This window comes from Scyliorhinus canicula, chromosome 9 (assembly GCF_902713615.1).
Source record: "Scyliorhinus canicula chromosome 9, sScyCan1.1, whole genome shotgun sequence".
Classification (NCBI taxonomy): Eukaryota; Metazoa; Chordata; class Chondrichthyes; order Carcharhiniformes; family Scyliorhinidae; genus Scyliorhinus; species Scyliorhinus canicula.
The window spans coordinates 128587131-128610180 of NC_052154.1; the positions used below are offsets into that span (position 1 = coordinate 128587131).

General features: G+C 49.9%; 1 protein-coding gene across 1 annotated transcript in view; it reads left to right on the forward strand.

Moving 5' to 3' along the window:
* Positions 1-23050, forward strand: part of LOC119971676 (anoctamin-9-like) — a 411929-nt gene that overhangs the window by 132298 nt on the left and 256581 nt on the right. The window contains exons 8-9 of the mRNA XM_038807554.1: positions 13928-14062; positions 14657-14753. Coding sequence (XP_038663482.1) covers positions 13928-14062; positions 14657-14753 — 232 coding nt within the window. The remainder of the gene's footprint in view (positions 1-13927; positions 14063-14656; positions 14754-23050) is intronic.

Genomic DNA, 23050 nt, shown 5'->3' on the forward strand with positions numbered 1-23050 from the left:
GGCCTCATGTCCTGCCCATCCTCCCCTTCACCCGCATCCTCCTCGTCGGATAAGGGCTGCCGTTCATCCTCTTCCCCTGCACTTTGCCCCTCTGCTGCGTGATGTTGTGGAGGACGCAGCAGGCCGCCACAATGCGGGCGAGCCTCTCAGCATCACACTGGAGTACTCTTGTAGACTGGTCCAGGCACCTGAACTCCACCTCCCTGGTCTCTGCATGGAAGTCATTGTCGCGGGTCACAGCGTCGATATGTGGCCTCCCGATAGGCGTCATCAAGCGTAGCGGATAACCCCTGTCGCCCAGGAGTCAACCTCCCAGCCAGGTAGGCATCTCGAGTGTCATGGGAATGTGACTTTAAGAAATGTTTGCTCAAGTGGCTGCAGTGATGTCAGAGTGTGGGTGGAGCTGAACTCTGGCTCTGCTTTTTAGTTTTGCTTTGAAAAAAGTTTGGGTGAGTCTGTGTTTTTGGTTTTGTTTTAATTTTGGAGAAGCTGCAATCACAGCAGGATGTGTGTGAATCTCTTCAAGCTTATGAATGTCCATTTGGTGATTTCAACGTGGTAACTGTTCTCAGTAGTGAGGTTAAGCCTGATGTCTTTCTGGACAACGGGTTCTTTTTGTCTTATGGATGTTAAAAGGAAAGTTTAAGGATTACTTAGAGTGTTGTATTCTTTGGGGGGTGTATTTGAATTGATGGTTGCTAAGATGTTCACTGTATGTTTTAAAAAGCTTAACTGAGTTCATAGAATAAACAATTGTTTTGCTTTAAAAATTACTTTTAGGGCAGCACGGTGGCCTAGTGGTTAGCATAACCGCCTCACGGCGCTGAGGTCCCAGGTTCGATCCCGGCTCTGGGTCACTGTCCGTGTGGAGTTTGCACGTTCTCCCCGTGTCTGCGTGGGTTTCGCCCCCACAACCCAAAAATGCGCAGAGTAGGTGGATTGGCCATGCTAAATTGCCCCTTAATTGGAAAAAATAATTGGCTAATCTAAATTTATAAAAAAAAAAAATTACTTTTATAGTTCTGTTGAACCACAGCTGTAGAGTGGGCCGTGTGCTCCCCATACCACAATATAGTCAAAGTCGTGGGTCAGGTGAACTCCATGATACACTTTGGGGTTCTCTAAATGCTGGCCCATAACACGAGCATGTCAGGAATCGTCGAGTGTGCCAGGATGACGGTGTCGTGCACATTGCCCGAGTTTCAGGCGCAGACGTGCATGATGCACAGCTGCACGTTCATCGAGTGGAAACCCTGTCGGTTTGTGTAGAGTGGCTTGTCGTCTGCAGGTGCTCATAGGGGGACAAGCATCCCTTATATCATTCCCTGGACCCGGGGTATGTCGGCAATGGCAGTGAAGGTTCAGGGTGACTATCACCTTGACAGCCTCTGGGAGTGGGTGACCTCCCCCATACCCCGCGTGGTGTGACCTGGCAGATACGTCGCACTGTCTTCCTGCTCATATGGAGTCTTTGACGGCATACCGGTCCGGCAGGTCCTCAAATGACAAGCGCTGCCGATACATGCGAGCCTCAGGTGGCACCTGCTTGGCACCTCCTCCTCCTCGGCCTGTTGGGTGGTTGGCTCTCCATCATGGGCGGCTCTTCCTGTTCCTCTGGGGCACGCTCCGTTACTGCACGCTCTGCTGATGCAGCTCTCTCCTCCTCCTCGAGGACACTAGCTTGTACAGTCTCAGGGCATGCCCAGGGCTGCGGCGACCAGCAGGAAGGCCACCATTGCTGGATGAAATCCAATTGTCTGCAGGGGATGAAAGGCCAACAAGTTAGCATGGTGCGCACCCCATGCCCAAGGAGGTCCAACAGACAACATGGTGGCCTCGGTTGGCACTGCGAGCTCTGCCCGCATGCTTCCCACCCTATCTCTGCACCCCGATCCATCGTTGCCTGGCACCCTGGGGACTCTGGCCCTGGCACCCACCCCTGATGGCAGGGGTATTGTTGGATGACACTGCCCTTGCTAGCGGCACAATCCATGGGCCCCCGTATGGGAAACTGTGGCCGTTGCCCTTGATTGGGCTGTGTGTCGGCTTGCTGGCGGGGGGCAGTCGGGTGGCAGGGGAGTATGGTTGAGAATGGGGTAAGGGGGTGGCGGCACCCATACGGTGGTGTCACTCTGCAGAACCAAGGGCCTAGGTGACTAGACACAGTCCCAGTCATGTGGGGGTCACCCTGGCCACTCGTCCCGTTCCCCCATCTTTCCCCCCCCCCCCCACCCCCCACCCCCCACCCCCCCTCGACCCTGGCAGGGCCCTACCCACCCTCGCTGCTGGCCAGTAACCAGCCTGGCGGCCCGCTATCACAACTCTCTGTGTCCTACCTCCTCTCTCTCCCTCATGAGCCACAACGCCGGTTTCATGATTTTTAAAAGCAAAAGTGAACTGTGCCGTCAGGAACTCAGCCCTTTGGAGGCGGAGAATTGCAGAGAATACCTGGTCAGGCCCGCTAATGATATGCAGACGGTTTACTGTACGTGCATTCCCGGCCGCATTTTAAGTCACGGTCGAGGTAATGGAGAATTGCAATTTTGCGTCAAATCGGCGCCCACCACGATTTTGGTGTCTGATCCTTTTCTCCGCCCAGCGTGTTTCCCACATCCAACGGAGAATCCTGCCCATGGTCCTTCACAGTTGGCATTACAATAACAAGTCTGAATTGCTATGGTCCTTTCAGATAAGAAAAGCTGAGTTAAGTTGTGAGGATGGCGTATTTTTCTGGGGAGCTGGGGTGGTCATTCCCACCCACCAAGAAATCTATTACAACAGGAGCTATACGGTGCCCACCCGGGTTGATGAAAATGAAGATACTCGCAAGCAGTTATATGTGGTGGCCTAGAATGGACATAGCCATAGAGAATCTGGTCGTACAGTATTTACCGTCTGCGACCCTCATGCACCCTTAGGAGTTACCAGGTTGCCCCTGAATAAGACTACACACTGACTTTGCTCGTCCATTTATAGACTCCCTGGGCAGAATTCTCCGACCCCCCGAATCGCCCGGGGCCTGCGTCAGTCCCGCCCCCGCCGTGTCCCAAATTCTCCGCCCCCCAAGATTTGGCGGGGGGCGGGAATCGCACCGCGCCAGTCAGTGGGCCCCCCGTGGCGATTCTCCGGCCCGCGATGGGCCAAAGCCCCGCCGCTGACAGGACTCTCCCGCCGGCGGGAATCAAAACACTACCTGACCGGCGGGATTGGCGGCGCGGGTGGGCTCCGGGGTCCTGGGGGGTGGGGGGATGGGGTGATCTGACCCCGGGGAGTGCCCCCATGGTGGCCTGACCCGCGATCGTGGCCCACCGATCGGCGGGCGGGCCTGTGCCGTGGGGAGACCGCCTCCTCCGGCGCATGCGCCGGTATGACATCAGCAGCCGCTGACTCTCCAGCGCATGCATGGACTTATGCCGGCCGGCGAAGTCCTTTCGGCCCCGGCTGGCGTGGCGCCAAAGGCCGTTCACGCCAGTCGACGGAGTAGGAACCATTCCGGCGTGGGCCTAGCCCCTCAATGTGAGGGCTTGGCCCCTAAAGGTGCGGAGAATTCCATACTTTTGGGGCGACCCGATGCCGGGAACCCCCGCCCCTCCGGGTAGGGGAGAATCCCGGCCCCTGTTTTTGCTTATTTGGATGCTCATTCCAAGTAATTGAAAATACATGAAATGAAGTCCTTCATTTGAAGTCCTCATCAATACGAGTGGAGAAATTGCAACACACATTTGCCACCCATAGGTTGCCTAAGGTCTGGTGTCAGATAATGGAACTGCTTTTACAAGTGATGAATTCCAATTTTATGAAGACAGACAGCATTTAGCATATTTGAACTGCACTGAACCACCCTGCTTTAAATGGACTGACTTGAGGGAGCCGTCCAAACATTCAAGGCCACTTTAATTGAAATTTTTTTTTTAAGAGTACCCAATTCTTTTTTTCCCAATTAAGGGGCATTTGTAGCGTGGCCAATCCACCTACCCTGAACATCTTTTTGGGTTGTGGGGGTGAGACCCATTCAGACACGGGGAGAATGTGCAAACTCCACACAGACAGTGACCCAGGGTCAGGATCGAACACGGTTCCTTGGCGCCATGAGGTAGCAGTGCTAACCACTGTGCCACCGTGTAGCCCCTCAAGGTCACTATGATAAAGCAGTCATCTGTCCCTTTACAACTCTGACTGGCCCGGTATTCATTCACTTATCTTAATACGCCTCACGCCACCATGGGTGCCATACCCGAAGGGTTGCTAATGGGCAGACGCATTCAAACGCATTCGACCCACATTTCCAAATTTGAGGGAGAGGGTGGAGGTTAAACAAATTAAACAGAAAATACACCAAAATTCAAAGAAAGTTGAAAGAACATTTATGGTGAGTAATTTAGTTTACATGAAGAATCTTGATGCTGGCCCAAATTGGGTGCCAATTGAAGTTAAAATAACACTTGGGCCACTTAAGGAAAGGAGAACTTCACACCGAACAAGTCAGATAACCTGTCCTAGGACATTTGTTAAGATGGATATGGATGGAAATAATGCCGCAGCAAGCTGCCCTGAGGGCGACCACAGTATTGTTTCAGGAGGAACTGAGGATACCACCTGTTCGGATATGTCTTCACCTATCGAGAGTAGGCCCATTGAGGGCAAAACACCAGTCACCTCGAGTGCTGAAGCACCCATCAGTGAATTGTGTCACTCTCAAAGAATTAAGAAGTTCCCTGACAACTAAGCCTATAGAGACTGTTTTGAGAGAAACTTGTTGCACATTTTTGTAAATAGTTCCTTTGTTAGTTGAGAATGTTAATCAGGGACTTAAAGAGGGAGAAATGTGGTAGTGTGGCCCATTAAGGGGGTGAGTCCCTGGAGGACCACGTGACCCAATCGCCCAATGGGGTCAGCACGTGGATCCTGGGGCAGATCATGGGTTCCCAGTCAGTTTAGAGTTTGCAGTCTTGGAACTTTTATCTCACTCTCTGTATATATTTTCCTCCTTCAATAAATTGTTCAGTTGTTAATCTATCTGGTGGTTGCCCGTCCATCAGGATGTTACAGCAGGTCAGTCATCCTGCTGGCTTGTGATGCGAATATCATTTGCATTCAGTTGTATCTCATGAATGCTCATTAAAACAGCTGGTCGCCGAAACCTGGGATTCGGCCTTCCAGTCTTGAATTTTGTGAACTTTTTCAGCAATCTGTTAAAGTCTATGATATAGTCTTCCATAGAATAACCATCTGTTTTCTGAAATCGATCCTTCTTGTCAAGTTTCATCCAAAAACTCTAATGGGGGTCCAGGCACCTGTTACTATCCAAATCACAGGCAACTATCTCACAGATATTTCTGATTTTACTTCTTGTAGGAAGCACTACATTGTTTTATCTTTGGTAGGATCATAACCCATGTTCCAATATCCACTTAATTCTTCCACTGGCCAAATGGTTCAAGCTCTGAGACCACAGGAGGATAATCATACAACAATTTCACTTGTGTTCTGCCATTTTCCACATAGGATACCAGGATTTCTTTTGTCTACAAAATTTGTTTTCTTAGTTACAACCTTCAGTTACATCAACCAGCTTCTGCTACTACACTTTACTTCAGAAAGTCAGGTGGTAAATAATGGATTTAGAACCAATCTTTACACAGTTTATAAGCTTTTGTTTAGAGATACACATCTCAAACCTTCGAGCCCAATTTTTCAAAATTAATTTACAGGATGTGTGCATCATTGCCCATCCCTACCTTTTCTTAAAAAGGTGGTGATGAACTGCCTTCTTGAACCTCTGCAGTCCGTGTGGTGCAGGTACACTCTCAGTGCTGCTAGGAGAGGGAGGCTAGAATTTTTATTCAGTGACAGTGAAGGAACAGTGGTATATTTCAAAGTAAGGACGTGAGTAACTTGAAGAGGAACTTGCAGGTGGTGGTGTCCCCATGTGTCTGCTGACCTTGTCCTTCTAGATGGTAGCAGTCATAGATTTGGAAGGTGCTGCCTGAAGAGCCTTGGTGAGTTCCTGCAGTGCATCGAGTAGATGATGCACATGGCAGCCAATGTTCATTAGTGGTGGACGGAGTGAATGTTTGTGGAAGGGGTGTCAGTCAAACGGGTTGCTTTGTCTGGTGCCAGGCTGATGCAGGTGGTCCATTCCAGTTTAATTCCTGGTGGACACAACTGACTGGCTTGCTAGGTCATTTCAAAGGGAAATTAAGAGTCATCTATGGGCCTGGAGTCACATTTAGGCTAGACCAGGTAAGGGCGGCAGAGGTGTGTGTTTCTGCACTGGTGGAAGGTGTGGGTGACAGCTGTGACACCTCTCCGGTGGTCTCCTCGATATTCTCCAAGGTGTGCTTTTGGATCGGGGGGGTGGTACGACTTTGGATGGCCCAGCCTTATCAATGGTGATGCTGCAAGACATCGCCTGGTTGGTGAGAGGGAAAGATCATTTTGTCTGACATGAATAATTCACTTGAGACAGATTATGAAGGGGCAGTGGATCCTCACCTCTCTGGTGCAGGCCAACCTCGCTGTCAGTGACTGCTCCCTCCTCGGGAAATCCTGCGGTTTCCAGGGCCCGTTCCTCACCGGGAGTGAAGACTCAAATCTCTGGGATTCCTCCCCTCGTTTTGGTCCTTTCCCGTTTCTTATGGGCAATCTTCTACGGGGATAAAGAGAGGGTATTGTGGGCTGCATGCTTGATGGATCAGGGAGATCTACAGCAAGTAGCATGTGTGGGCACCACACCAGGACATGAAGGGGTTCTGCTGGTGGGTGTTAGGGGTTCTGAGGAACATGCTTGAAGTTTGGATGTGGAGAGGGTGCAAGGTGTCAGCCAGGTGCCAGCAACACTGTTGCTAGAAGAGGAATCGCTGGAGGCCATCCCAGGACCTGCTACTAAGGAGACTACGGCGGTTTCCATTTCTTCTGAATTGCCCTTCCTGACACTGGCGCATCTCAAGGGCAATGGGTAGGTCATGATGGCACTACAAAGCCAATGACACCAATAAGTTGGCCGGCTCCAGGTCCTCTAGAGGACGTCCACCACGGACATCAAGGTCCACAGGGTGTGGAAGACAGAAGGCTGTCTCCACTTCTGATGTTCACCCTGAGGACACATCTAGACGTAGCACCTGACCACGAAAGATCAAGAAGAGTGAGGAGCACTGAGTGGGCACTGGTGGAGTCATGATCTGTAGCTAGGAGAATTGAAATCTGTCATTGTAAAATGTTCACTATTAAAACATGTCACACCTCATATAGATGAAGCCCCTCACGTTAATCTTCACAGTGTGCCTGCCCACACCCTCACCCCTGTCCCCCTCTGCTTCCCCCAACATCCACACCCCTGGCACAGTGGTCTAAGATCAAAAGCCCATGATGCAGACTCCATTCAGAGAATGGGTGTGAGCGCGCTGTCAGCAGACAGACAGGAGTCAAGCTTCAGCAGAAACTGAGGAGAACCAGAGCTTTCCTCAGAGCGACTGATCATCACACTCCTGCCTTGTATAGTGACCCACTGACAGTGCCAACACAGGTCCATCACCCTAAAGTAAAGTTACATGGGGGAACAGGGTGATCGAGGAGGGGGGGTGTTAAGGAGGGGTTAATGGGAGGGGAGGAAAGTGCGGGAGGTGAAGGGTGGAGGCAGATTGAGGAGAGATGGAGATGGGGGTGAAGATGGGGAAGGAAATGCGGGGGGGGGGGGGGGGGGGGTGTTGAGCCTATGGGAACAGCCTCATCCAAAGAGAATTTGGAGATGACGAGGGCCTCCCTTTTTTTTAACAAACAATTTTATTGAGGTTTTTTTGGCATTGTAGACAGTTACAGATAGCATAAATATGCAAACATCCTTATCATGGCTATGTTAGCCGCCCAGTAGTAGTTGATCAGACTCGGCAATGCCAGCCCTCCCTCGCTGCGGCTCCTTTCAAGCATCGCCTTTTTCACCCGCGGGGATTTTCCCGCCCAGACAAAGCTCATGATGATTTTGCCAGTCCTTTTGCAGAAGGACCGTGGGATAAAGATCGGGAGGCACTGGAAGATGAACAGGAATGTAGGGAGGATTGTCATCTTTACAGTCTGCACCCTTCCCACCAGTGACAGTGGGAGTGCATCCCATCTCCGAAACTCCACCACTCTAGTCAAATTTAACTTATGCAACCTGTCTCAGTCTTGTGCCACCTGTATCCCAAAGTACCGGAAACATTCCTCAACCAGCCTAAATGGCAGCTCCTTCAGTCTATTCTCCTGGCCCCTTGTCTGCACCACAAACATCTCACTCTTGGCCATATTTAATTTGTACCCTAAAAACTGGCCGAACTTCCTCAATGTTTCCAGTATATTTTCCACCCCGGCCAGTGGGTCCGACATGTGCAGGAGCAGGTCGTCCACATAGAGAGAGACCCTGTGTTCCCCCCCCCCCCCCGCTAGTCATTCCCTTCCACCCCATCGCGGCTCTCAACGCAATCGCCAATAGCTCTATGGCCAGCGCGAACAGCAACGGGGAGAGTGGGCATCCCTGTCTGGTCCCACGATGTAGTCTGAAATAATCTGACATTATCCTAACGCTAGCTTTTGGGGCCTGGTACAATAGTCTGACCCAATTAACCAGTCCCTCCCCGAACCCAAACCGTCCAAGCACCTCCCACAAATAGGCCCGCACCACCCGGTTGAAGGCCTTCTCAGCGTTCATTGCCACCACTGCCTCCACCTCCTTGCCCGTCGGGGGCATCATGATCACATTAAGCAATTTTCTCAAGTTAGCTGTCAGCTGCCTGCCTTTCACAAACCCTGTCTGATCGTCTCCAATCACCTCCGGTACGCAGTCCTCAATTCTAATCGGCAGGACCTTGGCCAGGAGCTTGGCATCCACATTGATCAGGGAGATTGGCCTGTATGACCCGCAGGATTCCGGGTCCTTGTCCCAGTTCAATATCAGCGAGATGGTGGCTTGCGACATCGGCGGCGGCAGGGTCCCTCTGTCCCTTGCCTCATTAAAAACCCTCGTCAAGACCGGTCCCACTAACTCCGAGAACTTCTTGTAAAACTCTACAGGGTATCCATCCGGCCCTGGGGCTTTACCCGACTGCATGGCCGTTAGGCCCCCCAATACCTCCTCCGCTCTAATCGGGGTCCCCAGCCCGTCCACTAGTCCCCCGCCTACTTTTGGGAAGGTGAGTCCGTCCAGGAACCTTTTCATCTCCTCCGGCTCTTCTGGGGGTTCTGTAGTGTACAGCTTACTATAGAAGTCCTGAAATACCTTATTCAGTCCTGCCGGGTCCTCCACTCTGCTCCCCTCCCCATCAACCACTCTACTTATTTCCCTGGCCGCCTCCCTCTTCCTGAGTTGCTGCGGTAGCAATCTGCTGGCCTTCTCCCCATGCTCATACACCACTCCCCTCGCCTTCCTAAGTTGTTCCACGGCCCTACTTGTGGATAGCACCCCCAGTTCCGCCTGCAATCTCCGTCTCTCCCTGAGTAGGTCCTACCCCCCGGAGACCCCGCATGCTCCTCGTCTATCCGGTAAATCTCCCTAACCAACCTGTCCATTTCTGCTCTGTCCGCCCTGACCCTGTGAGCCCGAATTGAGATCAGCTCCCCCCTCACTACTGCCTTCAGCACCTCCCACAGGGTCGCTGCTGAAACCTCCCCCGTATCGTTCACCTGCAAGTAATTTTGCATACACTTCCGAAGTCTCTCACATATCCCCTCCTCCGACAACAATCCTACGTCTAACCTCCATTGCGGGCGTTGGTAATTCGCCCCCCCGACCTGCAGTTCCACCCAATGCGGGGCATGGTCTGAGATAGCGATTGTCGTATTCTTTGGGCGCGATTCTCCGCCCCCATGCCCTTTTGGGGCATCTGGGGGCCCGATTGGCATGGCCGTGCCAAGGGAGGCATAGGCCCGCGATCGGTGCCCACCGATTGCGGGCCTTGCGTCCGTAACGGACACACTCTTTTCCCTCCGCCGGCGTGCAGGGGCACATCTTGCGGGGCGGCTGAGGGAAAAGACGGCAACTGCGCATGCACGGGTTGGCATTGTCCAACCTGCGCATGCGCGGCTGACGTCATCGGCCGCGTCAGCCAGCGTGACGCTTGACGTGCGGCCTTGACGACCGTCGTCAAGGCCGCGCCGCCGTGACGCACGGGGCCGCGCTCCTAGTCCCGCCCGTGGGGAGAATCGGCCCCGGAAGTGGGCGTGAAGGCTGCCGTAGGTCACGGCCTGTCCCACGGCAGCCTTTACGATTCTCCGCATTTGCGGAGAATCTCGCCCTTTACCTCCCCTACACAGTCCCTGCTCAAGATAAAAAAATCAATCCTAGAACATACTTTATGAACATGCGAGTAAAACGAGTAGCCCCTTCCCGTCGGCTGTCTGGCTCTCCATGGGTCCACTGCCCCCATTTGCTCCATGAACCCTTTCAGCTCCCTTGCCATTGCTGGGAGTCTACCTGTTCTGGGACATGATGGGTCCAGCCCCGGGTCAAGGACCGTATTAAAGTCCCCCCCCCCATTATCAACTTACGTGAGTCTAGGTCCGGGATCTTCCCCAGCTCTCTTGATAAAGTCCACGTTGTCCTAGTTCGGAGCATATATGTTCACCAGCACCACTCTTCTCCCCTCCAGCTTGCTCCTTACCATAAGGAATCTGCCCCCACCATCTGCGACTACGCCTTCCGCCTCAAATTGAATCCGCTTATTGATCATAATTGCTACCCCCCTGGACTTAGAATCCAAGTCCGAGTGTAAGACCTGGCTGATCTAGCCCTTCCTTAGCCTAGCCTGGTCAGACACTTTCAGATGTGTCTCCTGCAACATAATCACGTCTGCCTTTAAATGCGTGAACACACGTGCCCTTTTAATTGGCCCATTTAGTCCCCTGACATTCCAGGTGATCAGCCTGGTTGGGGGGCACAACCCCCCCCCCACGGCGGTCAGCCATAACCTTTCTTGGGCCCACCCCCTGGCCCATGCGCCGCGCCATTCGTGGCTCGCCTCTTGGCCGCCTCCACCCCTGACCTCCTTTCCATTACCTACTTCAGATCCCCCCCCCCACGTCAGCAGAATAACTCCCCCCCCCCCCCCCCCCCACAGCAACATCCCCCGATAACCCCACCACTGCCATCTACTGGCTGTATTCTCCCCCCCCCCCCACCTGACTCCCTTGATTAGCCAATCTGCTAGCCCGGTGACTCATTGCTCCGGCACCCACTTGTCTCACTCCCATTGTTTCCCCGACCTCATCGCCCCTACTCCTCAGCACACCATCCCCCACTCCGACCCACTGGAGCAGTCTCACTACGATGGGAAAGATCAAACAAGATGTAAACATCAAACAGCACCACGTGGCTGCTCCTGGTACAATACAGTTCCAGCTGTGGACACAGAAAAGTGTTAACCCACGTCCCTTTCTGAGCATTAATAAAATAACACCGCAGTAACCCAGTACCCGTACATCATCCATTCGAAGCAAACATAAAAACCATATACATAAATGAAACGAAAGCCCCCTACCAACATCTTTAATCCCCATTGCTGACCGGCCACCCTTTTGTTACAATACAGGCTCCCACGCACTCAGAGAGCCCAACAGGTACCCACCACAGCAGAAAAAAAAATGAGAAAAAAAGCAACAAAAAAGGAAAAAGACCATACGAGAGGGGGGGGGGGGATATTCACCCCCTCCCCCCCCAGGCAAAAGCTGCCCACAAAAAATTCACCACATGGCACCTTTAGAGCAGTAAACAGACGACCAGCAGTCCAGGCACAATAGGCATCCCCTCAAACGGTAACTCTCGGACCCTAGCTTGCGTCCGTGGGTCCTTTTTTCGAGGCCAGCCTCTGATCCCTCGCAAAGCCCATCGCTTCTTCGGGCTCGGAGAAGTAGTGGTGTTGGCCCTGATGCGTAACCCAAAGACGGTCCGGGATGAGCAGACCAAACTTCACGTACATTTTGAATAACACCTCCTTAACTTGTTTAAAGGCTGCTCGCCGCCTGGCCACCTCCTGGCTTAGGTCCTGGTAAATGCGAAGAACACTGTTATTCCACGTGCTGCTCTTAGCACTCTTTGCCCACTGCAACACCCGCTCCTTCTCCACAAACCTGTGGAACCTAATCACCATCGGATGGCGGGCACCCCCCGGACACATCTGTCTCACCTGTACTCTGTGTGCCCCCTCCAGCTCCGGCGGTCGAGGAAAGACTTCAGCCCCCATCAGCTGCATCAACAGGTCCGCCACATACGCTGTGGCATCAGCTCCCTCAGCCCCCTCCGGGTGGCCGATGATCCTCAGATTTTGGGCAATATTTTCCAGCTCCTCTACTCTGTCCAGAGTCTTCTCTGACTCTCCTTCAACCCATCGACTTCTAGCGCAGCAATCGTCTGCGCGTCCGCCTGCTCCTCCACCCCCTCTCCCAGCTCCTTAACTTTTTCGTCCAGGGCATCCAGTCTCTGGTTCAACTGATCCACTACCTTCTGAGTGGGTCCAAGTTATCCCGCATCAACGACTCAAAACTGCTTTTAATCACCTGCAGCATGTTCTCCAGCGCTTGCTGGATCGCCGGGTCCTAGGTCCGCCATCTTTTCTCCCGGTTCAGCTTTCCCTGCACCTTGCCTTTGTCCCTTCCTCTCCCGTTTTTGCTGCTTTCTGCTCTCCCGCGGTTCCATACAGCTCTGCTCGCTCCTCAGCACCTCCGTGGCCGTCCTTGCAGCGCTCCACCGACCCACAAAACCGGGGAACCAGGTCCTCAAATCCCGCCGGAGTGAGAGCCCCAGAATGTGCGGCTCACTCATTCATTGCCGCCACCGGAAGTCGACGAGGGCCTCCCTTGTCCTCCTCGAATGTCGGATGCTCGCCGCAGCCTGTCTTCCATCTTCCAGCTCATCCTCCAGACCCTCCTGGTCCATCTCCTCTGATGAGGCCACATGTCCCTCCGCCTCCTCCTCCAGCATGTCATCCCAGTGCTGTGCCAGATTGTGGAGGGCACAGCAGAACACCACAAAGTGGGAGACCCTCTGGGGGGTGCAATGAAGAGCACTGCCAGAATGGTCAAGGCATTTGCGCCGCATTTTCAGCAACCCGATGCACCGCTCAATGACAGTGTGGGTGACAACATGAAATGAAAATGAAAAATGACATGAAATGAAATGAACATGGACCTCATTTTATCAAGTCTGTGCCTTTGTCTCTGACCTCCACGCCGGTGTCATCAGCCACGCCCTCAGTGGGCATCCCTTGTCCCCCACGTGCCAACCCATCATCCTGGGTTGGTCTTGGAAGACACTGGGAATTTCTGAGTGCTCCAGGGTGTAACTGTCATGCATGCTCCCAGGGTCGCGGGCACACACGTGCATGATGCTGAGGTGGTGGTCGCACACAATCTGAAAATTCAGGGGGTAAAATCCCTGTTAATATAGGGCACTCCATGATGTCCCGGTGCTCACAGAGCTACATGTGTGCTATAGTTCGCCCCCTAGACTTGGGGCATCCCGGAGATAGTGGCAAATCCTGCAGCCCGGGCATCTCGGTGATCCTAGCCCAGGTTGAATGTTATGTAGTCTCATGCACAGGCATACAGAGCATCTGTCAGCTCACAGATGTACCTGTGGGTGGAAGATTGGGATGCCTGTGTGACTTCCGCTGGGATGTCTGGTAATTCCCGGGAGGCCGCTGCATTCAACTTCAATCTCATTAATGAGATTGAAATGAATGGAAATTAGAGTTAATGATATTCTTGTCATTTTGGGCGTTATCCGAAACTCGTCATTGAGAATGGGATGAATCACAAAATGGTTCGGACCCGCTAATCATCCGCCGCATCCTGATCCACCGCCAGGTGCAACGTATTCGCTGAATTGTGCCCTACATATATAGAAATCTACCGATTAAAATGTTGTACATCTTGATAACTTGCATTGTATTTCTATTTGTAGACTATATTTTGGAGAGCGACTTGCCTTGTATTTTGCCTGGCTTGGTTGGTACACTACCATGCTGATTCCTGCAGCTATATGTGGATTCTTAGTCTTTCTATATGGATTAATTTACTTTGGACGAAACCAAGTGAGGTACTGTATCAACTGTATGTTTTTATCAGTTTGATTGGAGCCCATAACAAATAAGAGATATATTTTTCTCCCCAGACAAAAACTTACTTTGTACCCTTGCTTTAGAACAATGGACAAGAGAAGATGGATGAGTCTCATTACTGATCATACTCCACACCTGAAAGGGCTGTGTGTTTGCACAGCAGCAGTGCTGAGGGTCACAGCTGAAGAAGCTGGGGGGCTGCAAGTGCGTTGCAGATTGAAAATGTGAAACTCAATACCACAGGAAATAGTTGAGTCAAAGAACATATTTAAGGAGAAGTTAGATAATTACTTGAGAATGGAATCAAATGTCATGATGATTGCATGAGATAAATAGAGTGGGAGAAAGCTGGTGTGGACAATTAGCATCGACAAAGACCAATTGTGACAAACGGTCTGCTTCGTTTTGTAATTTCTATGTAACAAGATCCATGCAATTCAATTCTCAGAATTGATTTGGGATTTGGCCTGAGTTGGCTCTGATGTCTGAGTACTTGCGATTTTTACAAAGTATTTCCTTGGAAGTTCACTGCAATGCTTTAACCAGTTGTTTTCTCCCCCATGAATCTTCAGTAAGGAAATCTGCAATGCCAACACAACAATCATGTGTCCGAGGTGTGATCAGAGGTGTCCATTCTGGAAGCTCTCCGATACGTGTTCCTATGCAAAGGTATAGTAAAATACCTGATGGAATTATTAAATTCCACGGTAGCGCAGTGGTTGGCACTGTTGCTTCACAACGCCGGGGTCCCAGATTCGATTCCTGGCTTGGGTCACGGTCAGTCCGAAGTCTGCGCGTTCTCCCCATGTCTGCGTGGGTTTGCTCCAGATGCTCCGGTTTCCTCCCACAAGTCCCGAAGGACATGCTGTTGCGTGAGTTGGACATTCTGAGTTCTCCCTCTGTGTACCTGAACAGGCACCAGAGTGTGGCGACTAGGGGATTTTCACAGTAACTTCATTGCACTGTGGGGGCCTCTTGCCCTGACGCCCACCCCTGATGCCAGGGGTACTGTTGGCTGGCACTGACCTCGCCAAGGGTCATCCCGGCTCCCATAGGGACTACTGTGAGTGTTGCCCTGGGTTGGCCGCCGGCAGATGGCGGTCCGGTGGGGGGTCGGGGTGGGGGTGCGGGGGGTGGCAGACGGTGGATTGTCAGTGGGTGCGTAGCAAGATGGCCGCGGTAATGGCGGCCCATGTCTGGGAACAACCCCATTCCTGTGGCCGCTCGGTATGTTCCCCCTGACCACTGCCTCCTCCAGCCCTGGCAGGGCCCCCCCTCCCCCACCCCGCTGTGTCTGGCCCAGCAGCCCACAATCGCGCCTCTGTGTCCTACCTCCTCTCTCTCCTTCATCAGCCAGCACTCCAGTTTCACGATTTTTGAAAGCACAAATGAACCGCGCCATCGGAAACTCGGCCCATCAGAGGAGGAGAATGCGTATGCCGGGAGAATACCGGGTCGGGCCCGCTCATGATATGCAAACCGTGTTCACTGTACATGCGTTCCGGTACGCATTGACGTCACTGTCGAGGTCATGGAGTATCGCAATTTGGCGTCAAATTGGCACCGACTACGATTATCGGAACCAATTCTCTGCCCAAATGCGTTTCCCGATTTTGGCGTCAGCTAAAAGAGAATTTCACCCATTGTCTCTACAAGGTTTAACTCAACAAATCATTAAGATGGATAGGAAGGTAAATTGCGAAGAGGACATAAGGAAGCTACAAATGGATATAGATAGGTTACGTGAATGGATTGGATTGGATTGGATTTGTTTATTGGCAAAGATCTGGCAAATGGAATATAATGTGAAAAAATGGGAAACTGTCCATTTTTGCAGGAAGAATAAAAACAGCATAATGTCTAAATGGCAAAAAGCCTGTAGAGCTCTGAGATGCAGTAGAATCTGGTGGTCCTAGTTCAGGAATCGCAAAAGGTTAATGTGCAGTTACAGCAAATAATTAGGAAAGCTAATAAAATGTTATTGTTCATTGTGAGGGGAATAAAAAGTAGCGAGGTGTTGCTTCAGTTACACAAGGCATTGGTGAGATCACATCTTGAGGAATGTGTACAATATTGGTCTCCTTAAGAAGGATGTAGTTTGTGATTAATCCATCTGTGCTGCTCACAGTAAAAACCTAAATTCTAGAAAGAAGGCAGAGCACTTCAAACAGATTCTCAATCGGCTTTCAACAAACAATGATGAAGCAACCACAAGGTTGCCATCAACTTCTTTTTGGATCATCTCCCACACTGTTAGAAACAATAAATGCATCAAACGCCTGTCAAGCGATAAAGTTCGAGGAGTTGATGTTTAGCAGCTGAGGTCCACAAAGCTGGAGATTAATCCCTACGAAAGAAGTTTACTGAACAGTCAACTTTTTCAGTCTGTAGGATCAAGGAACCATCCCGCAAGAAGGTTGGAAGTTCTTTCAGCTTGTTCGGATGAGAGTGGATGACCTTAATTGACCATGACACCCTCGTGCACGAAACCTTTCAAGTGGGGAGAGCAAAAAGTGGTACTCGGGGACAGTAAAGTGAGGGGGCTTAACACTGTACTTTGCAGCTGAGAATAAGAGTGCAGAAGGTTGTGTTGCCTCCCTGGTGCCAAGGTTTGCAACATGTGCTAAAAGCTTACAGTGGAAAGGGAGGATCCAGTCGTTATGGTCCATGTAGGTAGGAGGAGGGAAGAGGTTCTGTGTAGTCAGTATGAGAAGCCAGGCACCAAATTAAAAAGCAAATAATCTCAAAAGTAATAATCTCTGGTCTATTACCTGAGCCATGTGCAAATTGGCATGGGCAAATAAGATAAGAGAATTAAATATGCGGCTCAAAGATTGGGGTGGGAGAAATGGGTTCCAATTAACAGGGTACCGGCACCCGTGCTGAGAAACTGGAACTTCCATTTGACGGTTCTCACCATGTTGGGGCTGGTTTTCTAATGAGCCGCATAACTAGGCAAGTAGAGAGGAGAAAATATGGTAGATCAAAGAGCTGTGTCATGGGAGTGTTCCTTTTAGAAATGTTTTTGTCTTATCACATGGCTTCAGTGATGTCAGTGTGGGTGGAGCTGGGCTGTGGCGTTGAGTTTTACTTTCACTTTGAGTTTTGGACTGGTTTGAACTGCACAGTTGAAAGGAGTGTCTCTCTATCTTCATTTTAAGAGCTGATCCAGACTGCTTCATAACTGAAAATAGATAAATGCTTTCTGGAAGGAATTCAAACTGCTGTTTGAAAAGGGGAACAGCGTATCACTAACAAATCTTCGACCAGTAAGAATGCCGTGTGCTGGGCCACACCTTTGCAAAAGGGTTTCTGGTTCTACTTGGATTTTGGAACAGTTAATGGGGAATTCATAAGGGTTATACATAGATTACTCTGGCTGTGTGGGGTCTTTATGTTTGTAGTTGATAGAAATTCTTCCTGTGTGTGTTTAAACAAATGTTAACTAAATTCGTAGAATAAAGGTTAACTAAATTCATAGAATTAATAGAATAATAATGGTTTTTGATTAAAAGTGCCTAAGAACTCTGTTGAATAACTCCTGAAAGGCAGGCTAGTGTGCTCATCCTAGCCAAATTCAATAAACAGTTTTAGATCAGGTGAACTCCATAATATACTTTGGAGTTTTCTAAACCCTGGCCCATAACAACTGAAAAATATGAGAAATGATAAACCAAATGTGACAGGAAGGAATAGAGAGTATGAATGGCACCATGGCTAGCACTGCTGCATCACAGCATCAGGGATCCAGGTTCGACTCTGGCCTTGGGTGACTAAACATGTGTGGGTTGGGTGGGTTAACCATGATAAATATATGGGGTTACGGAGATAGGGTGGGGTGTGGGGCGAGGTAGTGTGCACTTTTGGAGGGTTGATGCAGGCTTGATGACCTCCTTCTGCATGTAAGGCTTCCATGGAAACTCAAGACTAGCAGTCAAGGCTAGATTGTACAAAACCTTTGTTCTTTGATGATAAGAGACTCTGTACCTGAACGCTCTAGCATTCGAAACAAAACAGATGAACTGATTGTGCAAAAATATGTATGATCTGATAGCCTTTACAGAAAAATGGCTGAAGGATGACAAGAATTGGCCAGTGTCATGTGCCCCTCCAGGCCTGCCCTCGGGTGTCCACCACCATCGATCCCTTGTCAACTGCGCCACACTAACCACAACCTTGTCAGCAACCCCACCCTCAAACAAAAACCCAACTCCCCCCACTTGCCTCCCGACAACCCCACTTCACACCCATTAACTAGCCCACCCAGCTAGCGTGGTGGCCCCCGCCCAAGGCCTCCAACTTCTCTTCCCTCCATCCCCCCACCCCCCTGACCATCCTCACTGCCAACACACAAAGAGTAACAAAAGTCACACCCACCATCACTGCTCCCCTTCCAAGACCGGCCCTGGAAAACCCATCCCCAGACATTTTAAAAAGCACATAAAACTCCTCCAAAGTCCAATGTCCTCGCAGTCTGTTGTCCATCATAAAGACCATTGCCTCCTCTGGCGCGTAAAATTAAAGCTCCCGTTTTTGGAAAGTCACCCACAGGCCGGCTGGGTATAATACTCCAAACATCACCCCCTTCTTAAAGAGGGCTGCCTTTATCCGGTTGAACCCGGCATTCCATTTCACAAACTCTGCACCCAGATCCTGGTAGACCCGCAGCTCACGTCCTTCCCAGGTACATTCTTAGTCTGCCTTAGGATCTTTTCCGTATCCAAAGTGCGCTGCAGCCACACCACCATCACCCTCGGTGGCTCGCCCACCTGCGGCCTCCTCCTCAGCGTCCTGATCAAAGGCCTCCTCTCTGTCGATATCATGGTTGTGTAGTAATTCACCGACTGACCACTGGGAGTCCCACTAGTATATAAGTGAATGTTAGAGTCAGGTGACCTCAGACTGACTGGAGAGCAGGGAAGAGAGAGGTTGCTTGTGCATGATCATACTATTATTTAGCTGTTGTTTTGTATATAGTTGACCCACAGTTCATGTTAATAAATCGTTTATAGCTTTAGCTGCAAGCATTCTTGTAATATAAATCAGGCCATCCGACAAGAGCATTAAACCCTCCCCCATCAACATCTCCAACATTCTCGCCACATGCATAGCTGCCCATGTATCTTTTTTTAAAAATGTTTTTTATTATAAACGTGAATCAAAACAGATTTCAGCAAATAAACACCCTGGGAAACATACTTCCCAGCAATCAACCACACAGTCTGTACAGATTTTTTTCCCTTTTTTCAAAACCCACCCACATCCTGCACAGAACAGCTCCTCAAACACGGTCACATACATCCCCCACCTTTTGTCAGATCCCGCTGCAGAGCCCCTTAACTCATACTTTATGTCCTTCAACCGCAGGAAGTCGTACATGCCACCCAACCAAGCCACTATTCCCTGTGGCGATGCCAACCACCACTTCCAATAAAATTTGGCGCCGTGCAATCAGAGAGGCGAAGACCACGACATCGGCCTTCCTCCTCTCCATGAGTTCCGGCTTCTCTGAAACCCCAAATATCGCCAATATAGGGTCCGGATCCACATACTCCTCCACTATCCTGACAAAGACCGCGAACACTCCCACCCAGAATGTTCCCAATTTTTCGCAACCCCAAAACATGTGCGTGTGATTCGCTGGCCCCGCCCACACTTCTCACACACATCTGCTACCCCCTGAAAAAACCCACTCATTTTCGCCCGAGTCATATGCACCCTGTGCACCACGAAAACTCTCCTGCTCCTAATGCTCTTTCTAGGGCCAGCACGGTAACACAGTGGTTAGCACAGTTGTTTCACAGCTCCAGGGTCCCAGGTTCGATTCCCGGCTTGGGTCACTGTCTGTGTGGAGTCTGCACGTTCTCCCCGTGTGTGCGTGGGTTTCCTCCGGGTGCTCCGATTTCCTCCCACAGTCCAAAGATGTGCGGGTTAGGTGGATTGGCCATGCTAAATTGCCCTTGGTGTCCAAAAAGATTAATTGGGATTACTGGGTTAAGGGGATGGGGTGGAGGAGGTGTGTGCTTGAGTGGGGTGCTCTTTCCAAGGGCCAGTGCAGATTCGATGGGCTGAATGGCCTCCTTCTGCACTGTAAATTCTATGATGATTCTATGATTTAGGAGGGTCAGGAAACTAGAAAAAGGTGGATGGGTGGCTCTCTTAATGATGATATTGGTATATTATGGGGAGGCAGTGATATTGTCACTGAGACCCAGAGCAAGATGTAGGGACCTGGGTTCAAATTCCCCCACGCAAATGGTGAAATTTGAATGAAATTTTAAAAATCTGTAATCAAAATCTCATAATGACCATGAAACCATTGTCTGTTGACATAAAAACCCATCTGGTTCACTGATGTCCTTTAGAGAAGGAAATCTGCCAACCTGGTCTGCCTACATGTGATTCCAGATCCAAAGGAATCTGGTTGACTCTCAAATGCCCTGTGAAATGGAGGGCAATTAGAGATCGGGAAGAAAAATGTTCACGTCGTATGAAATGAATAAATTAAACAATTTCGGGAGGGATAACGTATATTCAGGAAAGCAGGATGGAGAGACAGTGTGACTAGAAATGAGAAATGATAAAGGTCACTTGTTGGAGTAGTGAACAGGCCTCCTAACAGAGCATATAGGAAGAGATAATGGGAACTTGTCAGAAAGGTGTAATGATAATCATGAGAGATTTTAATCTGCATTTCGACTGGAAAATCAGATATGCTAGCTGAATTCCTAGAATGTTTTCAAGATGCTTTCTCAGAACAATATAGTCATGTATGAGGTGAACGGTGAAAGGTGTTCTTTTCTGGAGCCAACTTCAAAGCAGGCTATACTAGACCTAGATAAGCTAGGTAATCCTATTGATGACCTCATAGTGAAGATAGCCCCAGGTAGCAGCAATTATGCTTGAATTTTACATTCAGTTTGAGAGATAGAGGAGTGGGTCCGAGACTAGTATTTTAAACTTCAATAAAGGCAATTATGAGGGCATAAAAGTAGATCTAGCTAAAATGAACTGGCAGATTAAAGGGATATGTGAATAGAGATGCAGTGGCAAATGTTTAAGGAGAGCATTTCAGAAAACATAGATTAGATACATTCCAATGAGGAGATAAAACAAAATTATGTCTCACATTCTTCCGTTGTCTTAATTACATTTCCAATTTGGTGTCTCAAGATTTTGAAATCGTACTTAATTCTCAAGTTCAAATCATTAATATACATCATGACAACAAATGGTCCCAGCACTTATTCCTGTGGAGCACAACTTCCTGCCCCTTGCCAATCTGAGTCGTTACTTTTAACGCAGGTTTTTTCAAAGTCAGGGTCGCAACCTGTGGGTGGGTTGTGGGCGGCTGTCAGGAGGGTTGTAGAGCGATCGGTCCTGCCATTCCAGCAATGGTCCTGATCACAGGAGAAGTGCCCAACTGCCGTTACCGGCTTTTACATCGAGAATTGCGGCACTGCCGCCTTGTAAATGGAGACACATGATTAGGCTGCATGGAGTCTTCCGGCCAGAAGCGGCAGCAGAGAGCAAGTCATGCACCCTGCACGTAGAATTGGCATGAAGCACCATCCAGGTATGTGCTTTTGGTGCTCAAGCAGAGAGCAGAGTTGCTTTAATTTTTTATCTGCTGGCAAGCAAGGCAAGTGATCTGTGAAGATCAATGGTTTTCTTAAAAGTAAGAGACGGTCAGAGACTCAGGTGGGCAGTTTACCAATTGGACAGGAACTCACAACAGAATCTACTGGAGAGAGCCATTCAGGAGAGTCCAGGGCAGGATTGAGCAGTGGTAATTTTAAGAGCTCCAGGGCCTCTGGTTAATGACCATCAAAAAAAGAAACTTAACTCGGAACAATGAAGTATAAAGATGATTTCTTGAGATATGGTTATGTCAATTGTGACAATGCAAATAAGAAGACAAAGCCCATGTGTGTTATATGCAGAGAAGTACTGGCAAATGCGAAAAGTTTCAGGATTTGAAAGAGAAGTGATGTGTGAAAAATTCATTTTGTGGTGAGACCACAGAGTCAGTTATTAACTTAGAGCTGACTCCAAATTAAAAGACTACAATGCTGCAGTTCAACTGTAAAACCACATTAAAAACGTGCTGAAAGCCCTCAAAGCTGTCAACATTCTGGTGTAGCATCTCACAGGAGTATTCAGTACTGAATAAAACATGCATTTTGTTGCCATTGTCCTTCACAATGACCTGCATGTGTGAGGTTGGATTTTCCGTTTTCATAAAGATGAAGATGGCACAAAGGAACTGGTTGAAGTCTGCACCTGATATGTGCATTGCCCTCTGCTCCTTTGAACTGGATTCAAGTGAGGTCATGAGGACAAAGCAGACTAACCCTTTCGCATTAAAAGGTAAGGAAACATGGCGTGTGTCTCAAAGGTCGGTCAGCATGTGTCACGAAGGTCGGCCAGCGTGGGTCGTGACTGTCAGCCATTGTGGGTCCCGAAGGTTGGCCAGTTGCCAGAAGTGGGTCCTGGGAAAATAAGTAGATGGGCTTGTAGACAGGCTTTGGAGAGTCAGGAGATGAGTTATGCACTGCAGAATCTCCAGCTTCTGATCTACTCTTGTAGCCATAGTATTTACATGGCTTGTCCAGTTTAGTTGTTTCGTTTGTAGATGGGAGGGGGATTTTGACGTGGCAGAGTTGGAGACTGAGCATGGTCGTTGACGGAGAGGAGGCTATCTTGGATGGGCGCTAATTAGGGTTCCATTAGAGGAGCCAGAGCTGGAGGGAGATGATGGCAAACAGAGAGAGTAGATGTGTAAGCCTTCGGTAGGAATTATAACGTCGAACATAAGTGAATTCAACGGGCCGATTAAGGGGTCGCGGGATTTTGCGTGCCTGCGGAGTTTGACGGCGGAGGTGATCTTTTTTTCAGGAACCACATCTCCAGGTGAAGGATCAGGTTAGGTTGAGGAGTCCTTACAGTGCAGAAGGAAGCCTTTC